We start from the raw sequence: 15,520 nt of genomic DNA on the forward strand, positions 1-15,520 counted from the left end.
CGTGGTGGGAGGGCGTGGTCGTTTTTACTGACACTTTTCCTAGGAGGAGTAGATGGCTCAGGATTCCCAGAATGAGCTAGGGAGCCTCCCACATCTAGATCATTAGAGCCAATCTGCCCTGGATCGGTAGTGATAGAAAGTCATTATGAACTGGCAGAACTTCAGTCCTTAGCGGCTGGGTGCCCACATGAGAGCTGGCAGCCTCAGCACAGACGAGGCCAGGGGATTTCTGTCTGCTACTCAAGATTTTAACAAGAATTTGAGCTCTGCTGGCCAGCTGGACCCCAGTGATGCACAGGGTGTTTTAGCTGCTGGGAGATTTGGTGTAAGTTCCTTGGCCTTTGACTGCCCTGCCAAAGGCAGCTGAACAGAGGCTGACTGGCGGGGTCCAGCCTATCATGTCTGCAATCCAACATGGGGGTGTGTGGAGTTTGCCTTGGGGGGCTCCTCTGTATGCACCACATGCTGCCCTTAGGCCAGGGTGAGGGAAAGGGCATAGGTGCGTATCTCAGAGTGGTCTAGATCTGCATCCATCTGGCAGAGCAGGGAGTAGGGTAGTGCCGCAGTGTGCTATAATATAACGTCACAGCCAGGAAAAGCTGCAGGAACAGCATTTAAAGTCCCTGTGCAGGAATGACTGCAGGTCCCCTGATCAGGAGATTTGAACCTGTGAGAGGGATACAAGACAGGACCAGACAGTGGCATTGGGACAATAGTGGGGGGTGCTGAGAGCCATTGAACCAAACTGTAAACCCTGCATATGATGGAAACCACTTCAAGCCAGGGGAGATGCTGAACCCCCAGCACCCCTAGGTCCAGCACCCTTGGGACCAGAAGGCCATGTGCAGTCACGATGGCAGTGACACAGTGTCATTTTCCTTATATTATGGCTACTCGCAGCCTCCGCTTGCAATACCACAGTCTGTCTACCAGAGGGCGGTGAAAGACCGCTATCTGCACAGCTGCTAGTTCACACAGGTAAAGTGTGTGAAGATGGAGAACTGAGGGAATGTTTCTCAATAGGGCTTTTGGGATAGGAGCTCATCAGGACAGGGCTGATACCTTTGGAAACCCCATGAATTAGGCTGACTCGCTCAGTATCTCACTGAGACTTCTCTCCATCAGCTCCTCCGAAGAAAGTGAACTTACCTTCCATTGGACATAGACCTTCATCCATGTGGCACTCCACAGCTGCCAGCTGGAGCCATCAGAAGCTCTGGTCTCCCACAGATGCATGGTTTGGATTTAAGTTTGCTTGGCCTCTTTATCCAGAGCGTGAGGACACTTAGCCAAGAGGTTCCCGTTTCCTGTCTCATGGGGGAATGACAGTGTCAGCAGGGCTGGCTTTGCCAAGACACTCCGGACCAGCCTGTTGGCAACAGGGGTGTTAAGGGCCCCTGGGGAGAAAATGAGCTCCCGCTCTGTGGTGCTTGCAGCGCTGGCCCTGTACAGAACCAGAGGCCTTGCAGTCTGGGGAGAAGTGTTACCCCAGAACCCTCCTGTGCAGAGGTTACTGGCCAGGATCAGAAATAATTATTATAATAATTAATAACATCCTAAAGCATTTTATCAACTGCACGTGGCATCACTGAAATGCAGCCACCTCTGGAGTACAGTGTGGTAGCTGACCAGCACAAGAATGGGTTGCAAACGGAGAGTGGGGGTGAAAATTTGGCCCAGCTCAGGACACAGGGGCAAACCCCCTATTCTTAAGGAAATTGCCAAGGGATTTTTAGTACCCAGACGGAGCAGAAGAGAGGCCTCACCTGAGAGACCCACACCAAGTTAACTGTCCAATCCCGCTGTGCCTGCCTCACAAGGGCAGAGGCTGGGCCAGCCCGCCAGGATTTAAGCCTGCGCTCCCACGGAGTCCAAACCCACTGTTGTAAATAGGAGCCTCCGACTCAGGGGAGCTGCAATCACAGTCCACTTAGCTTTTCAAATGCCATCAAGTCAAATGTTTTCTTTTTCTTGCACTTCAATCAGGACAACAAACCGGATCAGAACTTGCCACGTGTCACAGAACTTGACAGGGCTTGTTTTGCACTCTGAAAATTAAATGTGAATAAGCCAGTTCCCTGGGGATTCAGGCCTTACGCTGGCTGCTAGAAATAAAGAGCAAAGCCCAGTGCAATGCTCTGTAATTCTGGCCTGCTGGGTGCTGATTTGCTTTCTGCCTTGCAACAATAACCAACTCAGCTTCTTTCATTATTGGCAAACTTGCAGGGTCATTGAAGTGTCTTATTACCCTGGATTGTTCCCCACCTCTGCTATTCCAGGGTCAGTTTTGGTCTCACCAGTAATTCTGGCTGCATTTTTGCTTGTGCCACGAAACGTGGTTGCAAACAGAAGTAGTCAGATGGCTAAGTAACTAACTGATCTCCAGAGGCAAGCAGAGAGTTCGTTAGCATCATGCTGCTGTTTTCACCTACATGTCACTGCAACTGAAAAAAGTTGCACTTTTAAAAATTGCACCTGCTGCAGCCCAAACTCAGACCCAAATGTTCCAAATTCACAGCTGTGCAAAATACAGAACTTAACTTCAGCAGCTTGTTCTCACCACCAACTAGCTTCCCCAGGTGAAACGCCCCCCAATGCAAATTCAGCTAGAGGAGCTTTCCCAAAGAGACACTGGGCAAGCTTTTCAAAACGGACTCATGATTTTGGGTACCCGACTTGAGACACTTTCTGTGTGCTCAGCACTTCCCGAAACTCAAATCCCTTTAAAGTGTATCACGTTGGACATCCACAAGTTACTCATTTTGGGCTCCTATCCTCCACTCTACCCAGCTGTCTGTACCTGCCAGAGCTTCTTCCCCTGCTCTGTCTCATCCATCTCCGGTTCCTGATGGCTGCCTCCTTCTGTAACCAGAAGCCAAACAGAGATAAGGGAGTGCCTGTGTGTGAGACTTGGAGCTAGATGGTCCTTGGCGAGTTGCCCCACAGGGAATGGGACCTCCCTGCTGAAAGGTGAGCCGTGAGAGGGTGCTGGCCAGTTTGTGGCGGAAGGTGTTAGGCGGGAAGGGTGATCTTGTGCCTAAAGCAGAGACCTGGGCGTCAGGACACAGAGACCTGGGCTCTATTCCTGAGTCAACGAGGGGCAGAATGTTCAAAAGTGCATATAATTTTGGGTGCCTCTGGTTCTGGGTGCCCAACTGGAGACATCTGGGGCCTGATTTTCAGAGGTGCTGCAGTCAGGTGGATTTGGGGGCTGAGATGTTCAAAACTGTCTATGCGATTTGGACCCCAGGTCTCGAATTGGGTGTCCAGCTCCCCGTGTTAATGGTGCGTGGGTAGCCATGTGTGGGTGTGAAACGATCTCAGAGTCACACCAAAGCCTGGGGCAACAGGAGCTATAAATGACACGAGGGTGTGAGCCGCGGGGCAGGCTGTCGGCATGTTGTATTTGCTTTCTCCCCTCCACCCCCAAGAGGAACAGTGATGTATATTTAATTGACATGTGAGGCTGGCTCTGGGTAAATGTTTTATAGTCTCTTCCTTTGCAAGGAGGAAGTGTTTGCTCAAGCCGGGACATCGCCACCCTATTCCCATGGGAATCAAACCACACCAACCGTGGAAGTCAGCCAGCAGCAAGCCTTTTCCCATCCCGGAGGAACCCCACCTGTCCCTAGCAGGGTGGGGGTAGGGCAATGGGCGCAGCCCATCTTGGGTGGGAATGAGCAGTGTGAGCCTGTCTCCGCTGGCAAGAGGCCACCTCCCCAGTGTGTGACCCATTGCGTGACCCACAGCCTGCCCTGCACCCCCCACCCCAACCTTCCCCGAGCTCGCTGCACTGGTTCTACCAGCAAACACACCCCAGCTGGCCAGCGAATCGGTTCAACTCCTGGCTTTGCTGCCCCAACCGCCAACTCCCCCAGCCAATCAGCCCTCGCCCCGTTACTTAGTCCCCTCGCTGTTAGCCAATCAGCTCTCGGCCTCTTTCTCCTCTAGCCAATCCACTCCTGGGTGTCCTCGCCCTTGCCCAATGGTGGGGGGGCCGGGGCAATAAAGCTGCACGCTGACGCCTCCTTTTGGGTAAACAGTGTCAAGGTCAGAGCACGTCGTTGGCTGCAGCCGTAAATCTTTATTGCACCCCCCTTCCTAGGCCCTGCCAGAAACGGAACTTTCCATAACCCGTCCCTTTATGGTGGGCCGCTAATGATTAACTCCGCTGGTCCTGGAGCGCCCCTGGGCAGGGGGAAGGGAGATACGGTAAAGGAGGAGGTTGCTCATCCACAAAATATAGGCATCCGTCTCTCTTCCAGGGCACAAGCTGCATCAGGCAGGAGGGGGGACGCTCTCTCTTTGGGGAGACCACGCCCCACAATTCAGTGCCCCTTAGAGCGGAATAGGTGAAATCTCTGCGCCGCTCCCCCCGCAACGTAAAACACTAAGGAGGCCGCGGTCATCTGAGGGAGTTATTCCTTGGGCCCCTTCCCCTCCGCATTCAGAGCCCTCTTCCAACACACCAGCCGGCGGGCCTGGCCCTGGTGAGCCTCCCACCGGTGCCTGGAGCCCGTGATTTCAAGCAGATGCTGTCCTCCAGCCGGTCACGCTGCAGGGAGCCCAATCCATGTCACAGGGAGGAGGCGGGCGCTGGCTGGACAGCGACTATGCAGGCAGCAGCCATGGTGCGCACAGCGACAGCTCACCTACAGCCGTGGGACTCCTGACAAGAACACCAGGCTCTGCCTCAGCACAGACAGGACAGTGCCAGTGTCTGTAGTTCCCGCCGGGAGGCCCAGCAACGCAGAAAGGAGATGATTGAATTCTTATTTCAATGTAACGTCATCTTATCCCCGCTCGTGTCCGTTACCACAGCATCCGGCAGCCCCAGACACAGAGCAGGACCCCGGTGTGCAGGGTGCTGTACAAACCTAGAACAAAACAATGGTCCCTGCCCCAAAGAGCCGACAGTCTAAGCCAGGGGTCGGCAACCTTTGAGAAGTGGCGTGCCAAGTCTTCATTAATTTAAGGTTTCACGTGCCAGTAATAAATTTTAAATTTACAGGGACCCCCAACACAACCCCAGACTGGCAGCGGGCTAAGCGGGCCTGCAGCCAGGACCCCGGCTGGCAGGGGGCCGGACGGCTGGAACCCCTGACCGGCAGCGAGGTGAGCGTGGCCGGCGGCTAGTATCCCAGGCCATTAGCAGGCTGAGAGGGGCCGACGGCCGGGACCTAGTCTGGCAAGGGGCTGGCGGCCGGAATTTCAGACCGTCAGTGGGCTGAGCAGGGTGGTGGACAGAACCCCACCACCCGCAGCGAGGTGAGCGGGGCTGGCGGGTGGTATCCCAGGCTGTTAGCAGGCTGAGCGGGGCGGATGACCGGGACCCCGGCTGGCAAGGGGCTGGCGGCTGGAACCCCAGACCGGCAGTGGGCTGAGCAGGGTGGCGGACAGAACCCCAGACCGGCAGCGGCTCAGCCCGCCTCCGGTCTGGGGTTCCATCCGCCGGCTCCTGCCAGCCGGGGTCCCGGCTGCTGGCCCCGCTCAGCCCACTGCTGGCTGGGGTTCCATTCACGCAGGGACCCCCGCTGGCAGCAGCGTGCCAATAAAAATTGGCTCACGTGCCGCAGGTTGCCGACCCCTGGTCTAAGCACATGTCCAGCTCTCTTTGAAAAAACAGCATTGCTAGTGTCACAGCGCCCTGTTCCTGCTCTGCCTTGGGCCTGAGCCCAGAATCCACGCATTGCTAGGCCAGGTTGCCAGCAACTGTGTCACACATGCAGCTGGCTAGGAAGCATCCATTTCCCTTGCCCGAGATGCTGCAGATTTGCCATGTGCCATGAAGCAATCTGTGTGAACGCAGCCTGGTTCTCTAGCTGCCACAGGCAAAGGAAGGTCAGGGGAGCAGGAGCAGTCGCGGTATTGTTGGAGCAGCACATAGGCAGCGAGGATACCGGCTGTCTGAATGGAGAGGAAATGGGAGAAATACCAACCAGAGCCACAACGGAGCTAAAGCTGTTTTAGTCTCCAGCGCTTTGAGCTGCATGCTGGGGACCTGATCCTGGGAGGGGCTGAACCCCCTCAAATCCCAGTCAGCTCAGTGCAATTCATAGATTTCTAGAGTTAAGGCCAGAAAGGACCAAGCTTATGCCTAGATTGCCAGCACCTCAGGGCAGGGCCCGTCTTTTTGTTCTGTGTCGTACAGCGCCTAGCACGACGGGGTCCTGATCCGTGATTGGAGCTCTTAGGTCCTATGGTAACCCAAATAATGAGAATTAGCTCATGTAGTCTGGCCTCCTTTATATCCACAAGATAGAATTTCACCCTGTTACCTCAGTGTTGAGCCCCACAACTTGTGTCTGACCAAAGCCTACCTAGCTAGCTCGGGGCTCTGTTCTGGCACCCAATGCTGCCCCTCTCCAGCTCGGTGTCTGAGCTGCAGCAGCCGTGCCAGGATTAGGCAGGGAGGCGAAGGAAAGACCCTCACTGCTGGGGCCCCTCAGTCTCTGGGCACCGAGAGGAGGATTGTGAAAGTGAGTCAGATGGAATAAGTGTGGAAGGCTAGACGCAAGAGGAAAGCAAATGGTGACCCAGTGGAAAGTGGGGCAGGGTGGCCCCGACACTGAGCCACCCTCCCCTGAGTCGCTCGCTCTGGGCACCAGGTGCTGTCTGTTGCTGGAGGGACGGAGAAGGCAACGCGGGACATCGGGGTGCTCTGGGGTAGAACAGTTCCCAGCTGTCCTCAGCATGGCGTTCCACATTCACTGGGGCAGGAGGAGGGAGCTGTTAGACAGGACAGCAAGAGCCATTCGAGCCATTCCCTGGGCTCTGAGCTGAGGGAGATGGCGTATTGACAGGGGAAACAATTAGCAGCGTCGCCTCCATTAGGCACCAGTCATAAGGGGGAAAAGCAGTGCTCTGAGTGGGGAATAGCTGCGTCTCTCTCGAGTGCCCACCATTAACCCAGCCTTGTGCGCGCACGCAGGACGAGCAGCCGGTCAGCGCGGGAACGTCTCGCTCCCAACCTGCTCGGGGCTCGATCGCTGCCAGCCGCAGGTGCTGGGATACCTGGGACTCCAGAGGGAGGCAAGAGCTTTATTTCATCGTAATAGTATTTACGCTCATTGTCCCCGTCCCCCTGTGTGCACACCCCATGGCCATGGCCACGCCAGTACATGTTCGCTGTGGCACGGAGGAAGGGAGCGGCATGTGAGAGATGCAGAAGGGACCCTGGGAGGTGCCGGGGTCAGTTATATGCCGGGTGGGTGGCCAGGAGAGGGTTGTCTGTCTCTTCCCAGTCTTCAGCGCAGAAAGGAACTGAGATGAGAGAGGACTGCAGGGCAGGCCCGACCTAGCTGAGGAAAGGCCACCATCCTGCTCCTTGGTTCACAGGACTCTCTGCTGACATCCTGGGAGCTGGCTGTTGTGCGTGGGCAAAAGATGGCACAGCCACTCAGAGAGCACTTTCCCTTTCTGGACCAGCTCCCCAGCCAGGAGCCTGGATTGCAGGGGTTGCTTCTTGTGTATTTATCTTCTTCAGGGCAAAGGTCCCAGGTGGGAAGTCTGCAGGGCTTTGGTCAGCATGGCCATTGCATGTGCAGTGGGGCAGAGTAGCTGCCCTCAACATGGTGACTTGTAAAGCCACCAGTGCTAGAGATTGCATTTAGCACTAAGCACATGGTACCACAAAACTTTGTTTACCCATGAAAGCCATCTACAATCAAACCCAATCCAGTCCAGGATAAACCTCGGGAACACACAGCCCTTCAAATCCCAGTCTAGATTGCCCTGGCCTCCAGGGGATGCAGTCACCCTCAGGAAGTGGGGAGGTTCAATTTGGATATATACATGGAGCTGAGCTATTGGAGCTGGAGACAGGCTCCAACCATAAAATCCCGGTCCAGATGGAGACTTTAAGCCCATGTGGGGGTCGTTGGGACCTGCGGCTCAGCTGAGCCCACTGTAACGATAAAGGGCCATTTGCAAAATTCAGCCCTGGGTTCAGAGGTGTTTGGGGCTAGGATTTGGCCCTGCTCTGTCTCGAATACAGCCATGGAAATCAGGGTGTCGAGGAAGAAGTCCAGCTTTGCGAGCTTCCCAGCTGGAAGAACCCCCAAGCACAACCTTGCTGGTGGTACGTTGGTGTGTCTGCTTCTGGTCTCCAAGGGTGTGTCTACCATGGGTTTTTCATCCCTGTGTAGACATACTCAGCATCTACACAGCTGGCTGTACAGAGGATCAAGAATATGAAAAACAGCGGCCCAAGACCCTCCATGGGGCAGCTCTCTGGGTGGTTTTGGGAGATAATGCACTGGGCTCCATGGCCTCTAGGAAGGAACGGGTAGGTTTGGAGCCTGTGTTCGGGTTGGTTTGAGCTCAGGTTAAGGGAGAAGTTTGGGCCCTTCAATGCCGTGTCTGAAACACTGCTCAGCTTGAAGTGGAAATAACTCTCCTGCCCCACAAGGTGGCGTCTAGCCACTACACAACTGGTGCGTTAATAACGCAAGAGCGAGTGAGCTGGGGAGCCACCCGGAACCAGCCCATTTCAAACCCAGTGTGCAGTGAAAACAGCACGCACAGAAGGGTGGATCTTCATTTGTTTGCAATGTTACACCAACGACACACGCACACTCGAGAACACACGTCACAGTAGGTGAACACGGGGTACGCTACAAACCACCACGGGGGCAGCTTAGGTATTGAACTGCTGCTCCTTAAAAGAGGGTGCCCTGCACCCTCCATACACAACAGCACCGGCAGGAGCTGAGCTGCTGACGCACAAACACACAGCAGCTGCCAGGACCCTGCGGGGCGGGCTTTCAAAGTTGGAAATCACATGACCCAGAATCATTGATGCCCTGGCTAACCTGGAGCAGGACGGGCGAAGTCTGGCACAGAGAGACGTACCCACGCTAGCTCTGATCAAGCTAGTGCGCTAACAGTAGCAGCGTACATGCAGCAGCAGGAAGGCCTAGCAGCCTCAAGTACAAACCTGTGGGAGACCCTCGGCACATATTGGGGGGCAACTACCCCCTCCCACTGCACACACCACCGCAGCTCATTGCTGTTTTTAGTGCATAAGCTCTGATTACGCTGACATGGGATTGCAGCCCCAGCTTGAGTGCGGACATCCCCACACTGCACCGTGGACCTGGGCTTGTGTACTCGGTATTTCCAAGCCTGCACTTGAGCGTCCACGCTGCATTGTAAACCTGGGTTCACAGCTGCTGGACCCGGGTCTCACAGCCATGCAAATGCTTCCATGCTGCGCTACACAGACCTTCTGACTTGGGTCTGCGGCTTGACTTGCAGCCACACTGCAAATTGCCAGGGCTTGGACCCACGTCACAGAGATCGCAGACTCTGACCCACTACCCTAGCAGGGTCCTAGGATACAGGTCAGACTGATTTGTGTGTGGACAGAAGTGGGACTTGGGCTCAAACCTGAGTCAGAGCCCAGGTTTAGGTTACATCTACACAGCAAAGAGCCTAGGTCAATTGATGCCGGGTTCCAGCTGTGGGCTAAACATAGCAGTGTAGATGCTCAGGCTTGGGCTGGAACCTGGGCTGTGAAACCTGGCAGCAGGGGAGGGTCTCGTATCCCGGACTTCAGCCTGAACCTGAATGTCTACACTGCTCTTTTGACCTCCGCAGCATGAGCCCCGCAAGCTCGAGTCAGTTGATCGAGCTCGGAGACTTGCTGCCACAGATTGATTGATTTATTTTTGCTGTGTAGATGTACCCACAGTGCACAGGGTAGACATACCGTCAGACTGCCGGGGGAGGAAGGTGTGGAGAGCTGTGTGTAGCATAGGGTGAGCAGAAGACCTGATTTTATAGGGACAGTCCTGATATTCGGGGCTTTGTTTTATGGGGGTGCCTATCACCCTCCACCCCCATCCCAATTTTTCACACTTGCTATCTTGTCACCTTAGTGTAGGAATTGTAAAAGGCCATGTGGGAAGAGGACTTCCTGGAGACTTTGACAAGTCAGGACATTCCTGGAACTTTACTCCATGTCATGCAAGCAATGACTGACAGTCCAGGATTTTCCTATTACCATGTGAGATAAGGGGTACCCCCCACCCCCAAACTTCAATAACAGGGACTACAAGGGAAGGTGATCCGTGCTCCCCTTGAGTGGACTCTGGTACTGGAGGAGAAGAAGTGAGACTGGATTTCTGTCCCTGCCTGGAGAAGACTCTGGAGGCAGCCCCTCAGCATGGGGTCTCTGTGCCCAGTGAGTGGGATCTTGCAAAGAGCCCATGCAGAGAGGTTTTTTCCATTCCTTTTTGTGAAGTTATTTTAGTGACACTTCCAATAGCTCCTCATTCATAATTCACGGGCTAGTCAGCGCACCACTAGCCCTGCAGCACAATGGAGCACCGGTGCCAGAGAGCGCGTGGCTGGTCCTGCTGCTGCCTTCACTCAGGGGCACGTCGGCCGACCCCTTCGCATTGCAAACACAGAAAAAACACACGTCAAATGCCCCCCCGCCTCGGCCTGCACTCTGCTCCCAGGGCGTGTGACTGGGGGGCACTGCTGAGATTAGACATCGCCTCCCCAAGCCTCCCTGCTCCACCCTGGGCTGGAATCGGGGAGGGACAGCCACAGCCAGAGGCTCTGCCCCACCACGGAGTCCACGGAGGGGTTAACCTGACGCAGCCTCACCCCGAGGTTCTGAATTCAGATGTGTGAACAGGGGACCAGAGTGCAAATGGCACTTCTTAAGAGCAACCTGCAAAGGATTGATTTATCCCAGGGCCAGGGTTTACCTTTCTCTGTTGTGCACAGAAAGGCCTGTCCGGGGGTGGGTTGGTTTGTTTTATAACATGGGGTTTCTTTTCCCTAGACTTATTTATCAGGAATGGCCACTCTGGTCTTCCCTGGTGTTGCTGGAGGCTCCCAGAAGGGGTGGGACCCATGGGCACCGAGAGGTCCTGGTGTTGCTGGAGGACCCCAGAAGGGGTGGGACCCACGGGCATCGTGAGGACCTGGTGTTGCTGGAGGACCCTAGCAGGGGCGGGACGCATGGGCACTCACACCTCTCCACTGACAGGGTGGGGTTAACAAAGACATCCTTTCTCCACAACGTTCATGCGTCATTGGAGTTAAATAGGCTTAGCAACAACAAACACCACCAACAACTACTAGCCTTGTTCTCCACTGCCTTGCTCACTGATGCCTGTGCAAAAGGAGTGCAAAGTGGGTGCATGTCGCAGTCTTTACACAGAGGTCAATGAGTCATAACTCTGGGCAGAGGGCACCCAGGCAGGGTGGGGTGGGCCTGGAGCAGGGTAGGGTCCGGGCAGCTGGTCCCAGACACTGGAGAGCTAACACACACATTCATTACACAGCTTGCCACACTGAACAAAAATCTCAGCAACACTGGAATTCTCAGCAGCGTTCTGCTGGAGAGGCCAGAGCATCCCGTGGGATGCTGAGAGGTCAGCAGCTCGCAGCTGCCTCTAGAATTGCCTGTTAACCGGCCCGAAGTGCCTAAGTGCAACTGTGAAAGTTCAGGGTTGCAGTCCCCCATTCTCTGCTCCCCACCGGGTTTGTGACCTCCTCACATCATAGACTCCTCTTCCTCCTCGATCTCCCTGTCCACCTCGATGGCTGTGTTCTCATAGCTGGTGATTCCCCCGTATTTCCTCATGTGGACCATCAAGGGTTTGGGGGACTGGCTGCCAGCCAAGGTAGCCACGTACATGCCGGTTCTGTTCTCCTCCAGAGAAGGGCCCCAGTCCATGGCTGGCCGGCTGGCTTGCTGGATTCTCTGTGGTTGAAATCAGGAGATGAACAGCAGAGTTACAGAAGCACCCGCTAGGCACTAAGGCTCAGTAATGGTGACAGATCACCAGGTGAGCGCTTCAGACAATACCCCAGCATCCAGTGCTTTGGACTAGACTCACTCCACAGCTACTGTCAGGGCATCAGAACCAACGGGGTCTGTAATCCCATGGGGCACCAGACCATCTCTAGCCAGCCCACAGGGGGTACTGTAATCCCATGGGGCACCAGACCATCTCTAGCCAGCCCACAGGGGGTACTGTAATCCCATGGGGCACCAGACCATCTCTAGCCAGCCCACAGGGGGTACTGTAATCCCATGGGGCACCAGACCATCTCTAGCCAGCCCACAGGGGGTACTGTAATCCCATGGGGCACCAGACCATCTCTAGCCAGCCCACAGGGGTACTGTAATCCCATGGGGCACCAGACCATCTCTAGCCAGCCCACAGGGGGTACTGTAATCCCATGGGGCACCAGACCATCTCTAGCCAGCCCACAGGGGTTACTGTAATCCCATGGGACACCAGACCATCTCTAGCCAGCCCAAGGGGGGTGCTGTAACTACATGGGGCACCGGACCATCTCTAGCCACCCCACAGGGGGGCACTGTAATCACACGGGGCACCTGTCCAGACCATCTCTAGCAGCCTATAGGGGGCACTGTAATCACATGGGGCACCTGTCCAGACCATCTCTAGCAGCCCATAGGGGGCACTGTAATCACATGGGGCACCACACCATCTCTAGCCAGCCTACAGGGGGGGCACGGTAATCACATGGGGCCCCAGACTATCTCTAGCCAGCCCATAGGGGCACTGTAATCACATGGGGCACCTGTCCAGACCATCTCTAGCAGCCCATAGGGGGAGCTGTAATTGAGTCTGAATGGAGCAATTGAAGCTCTAAAGGTGTCCCAGCCAGCACTTGTGTATGGTCAAGGATTTGGTGCTGCTCTGAGCCCTGTTCCCAGTGGCTGGGCCTCTCCTTGGACAGTCCCCCTGCCTCACTAGTGCCAGTGCAGCACTAACCCAGCACTGCCATTTCCGTGTAACCTGGCCCGGAGGATGGTGAAATTGCCAGGGAACGCTAGTGCCATCTGCATTGGTGCCCTGCACCGTTGCTAGACGCTCGGAGACTCCCTGGGTGCAGTCAGGCCTAAGGGCGCCTGTGGAGATTCCCCAGGGACAGACCGGCTGCAGAAGAAAAAGGGAACGTCGTCCCTGTATTGAAGCTTTCCCAGTGCAGTGAATGACCTGCGTGCCAGGAGCCTGCGGACTCAGGCCCTGCTGCCTGGGGCCACTGTGTGTTTGGATCATGCCATTAACGCATCGGGCACTTTGCTCACTGCTCATTGGCCCTCCCACGGGTAAAGGCACTCCCAGGAGCCATGTGATCAGCACCCGCACAGGCCACCTGTCTGCTCAAGTCCCGTTTCTACCAGTCCATGGTGACCTTTGTGAGCCAAACTAATCATGTGATCCCACCACAAACATGGAAGAGGAAGTCTTCTATCTCAGAGTAAGAGATCCCCACCTGTGATGGTAAACTCATGGGCAAACAATTATAGAACAGCTTGTGGAGCAGGAGTCAAGTGTTGGAGGCTACACAGAAGTTCTTTCCATTGACCACTTTGAATAGTTTTGAGGGGGGGGGCGGATTCCCTTCCCCCCCAGACCTGCATCTCAAAGGGCTGCTCAGCTAGGCAGCTCAGGAGTCTCAGCTGCTGCACTCTTCCTGTCAGGTTGTGACCTGATGCACCTGAGGACTAATCAGCAGGGTGAAAGGCTTTGGGGGCAGCAGCACTGGGCAGGGGGTACAAGGAGGAGGAGGGGCTTCCCCCTGAGAAGCAGCTTCCCACGATTATCCTCACATCTGTGTGATGAGAGCAGCAGGGCTCAGGGGAATGCAGTGCAGGAAAATCACCACCCACCAGAACTGCCATTGCTTTGATGAGTAATCACCAGCTTGCAGCTGCAAGCGACTAGCAGAAGCCTCTGCTTGCACAAGAAGAGGAGGGGCCACTCAGGCACAGAGGGAAGGGATTGACTGAACCACCCTTCAATTAAGGACTGGAGAGGTGGGGACAGCCGTGTCCCAAGGCATGATGGGAAGGCAGCTCAGTATAAAACTCATGGCAGTGTTCCAACTAGCAAAGTTGTTTATGTTGTATGGGGAAGGAGGCAGGCAGGAGGGGTCTGAATTAAGTGGCTGTATTTGCTATGATTTGTCCTAGGTGCTGTGGCTTTGCTATGCAGTAAGTAGGGTCTGATAGGAAGTTTCCTTTATTTTATTAGTCTATATTAGAGATTGGGTCAAAGCAAGAACTCAGCTTCATTCCTCTCCTGTGGCCAAAGCAGTAGAGAAGCCTGGATCTGGGTGCAGCTTTGCCACTTGAGCCCTCTCAGTTGTGTGTTTTCCTTTGTCAGGGAATGAGGAAATTCACTGAAAGAAGCAGACCTCCCAAGGCCACTTACATGCTGCTATTTTGGGAGTGAGCTTGGTCATTTAACCTCAAGAAAGCAGGGGTCTGCCTCTCTTTGCAATGGCCTCTGGGAGCCCGGCTGGGTTCCATGCTGGCATAGGGCACAAGTGAACTGGTGTCCTGAGCTCTAATCCTACTCCCTAGGGGGTGTTTGTCTGTTGCCCAGAGCCCCCCGTCTCTGCTTGTGGGCAGGCAAGAAGGGTGTGGGCTTCTGGGGTGTGTTAAAGGAGTCAGAAAGGCTGTTGCTATGGCTCAGTGTTATCTACAACAAGAATGTAGCTCCTGTCAAGAGGGAGGGAGAACGCTGTGAAATGTACACAGCAATAGAAGAATCTTCAGAGCATTGGCCAGAAACGGCAGACTTGACTGACCCAAGCTACTGCCAAACCTGGCTACCTGAGCCTATCCCAAATGCAGCCGTGGCCCTTTGTAGGACCATGTGCTCAGAGAGGTTGCTTTTGGGGCAATAGTGAGCCACAAGGATTGTGGAGAAGCTAAAGGGGTAATGGTTATCTGACACAGCAGAACTGTAAGCACGGATCCATTAAGGCTCAGCATTTGGACAGTTGTGGGGGAGCCTCTCACCTGACTAAGTTAGGCATTTGTTATTTCTGTCTCTTCCCCTTTTGTTGTTCATCATCATATGATGCTAAAGACCAGGGCGAAGTACTACACTCAGAAAGGAAAAATCAAATGCACGGCTCCAAAGTGGGGAATAGCTGGCTAGGTAGCAGTGCTGCTGAAAAGGATCTGGGGGCTATAGTGGGTCACAAATTGAATATGTTAACTGTACAATGTGATGGCAAAAAAGGCAAATGTCCCTCAGGGCTGTATTAACAGCAGTGTCCTAGGTAAGACCGGGGAGGTAATTGTCCCACCCTGTGCGGCACTGGTAAGGCCTCAGCTGCAGGACTGCATCCACTTTTGGGTGCCACGCTTGAGAAATGATGTAGACAAATTGGAGAGAATCCAGAGGAGAGCAACAAAAAGTAGATGTTTAGTAAACCCTGATCTATGAGGAAAAGTTGAAAGAGTTGAGTGTGTTTAGTCTTGAGAAGAGAAGGCTGCGGGGGCATGTAACAGTCTTCACGTTTATAAATGGTGGTTCTATAGAGGATGGTGATCAATTGTTCTTTATGTCCACCAACGGTAGAACAATCAGCTTAGTTTGCAGCAAGGGAGTTTTAGGTTAGATATTAGGAAAAGCTTTCTAGTTACAAGGACAGTTAAGCACTGGCACAGGTTACCTAGGTAGGTTGTGGAATCTCCACCATCAGAGGTTTTAAAGAACAGGCT

The 15,520-nt window shown here is 54.5% G+C and overlaps 1 protein-coding gene across 2 annotated transcripts in view; it reads right to left on the minus strand.

Moving 5' to 3' along the window:
* Positions 1-7,990: 7,990 nt before the first annotated feature.
* Positions 7,991-15,520, minus strand: part of SLC6A7 (solute carrier family 6 member 7) — a 32,142-nt gene continuing 24,612 nt past the window's right edge. For both annotated transcript variants that reach the window (XM_038414342.2, XM_038414344.2), the window contains one exon: positions 7,991-11,725. In XM_038414342.2, the coding sequence (XP_038270270.1) occupies positions 11,516-11,725 (210 nt within the window). In that variant the 3' untranslated portion in view covers positions 7,991-11,515. The remainder of the gene's footprint in view (positions 11,726-15,520) is intronic.

This window comes from Dermochelys coriacea, chromosome 8 (genome assembly GCF_009764565.3).
Source record: "Dermochelys coriacea isolate rDerCor1 chromosome 8, rDerCor1.pri.v4, whole genome shotgun sequence".
NCBI classification, from domain to species: domain Eukaryota; kingdom Metazoa; phylum Chordata; order Testudines; family Dermochelyidae; genus Dermochelys; species Dermochelys coriacea.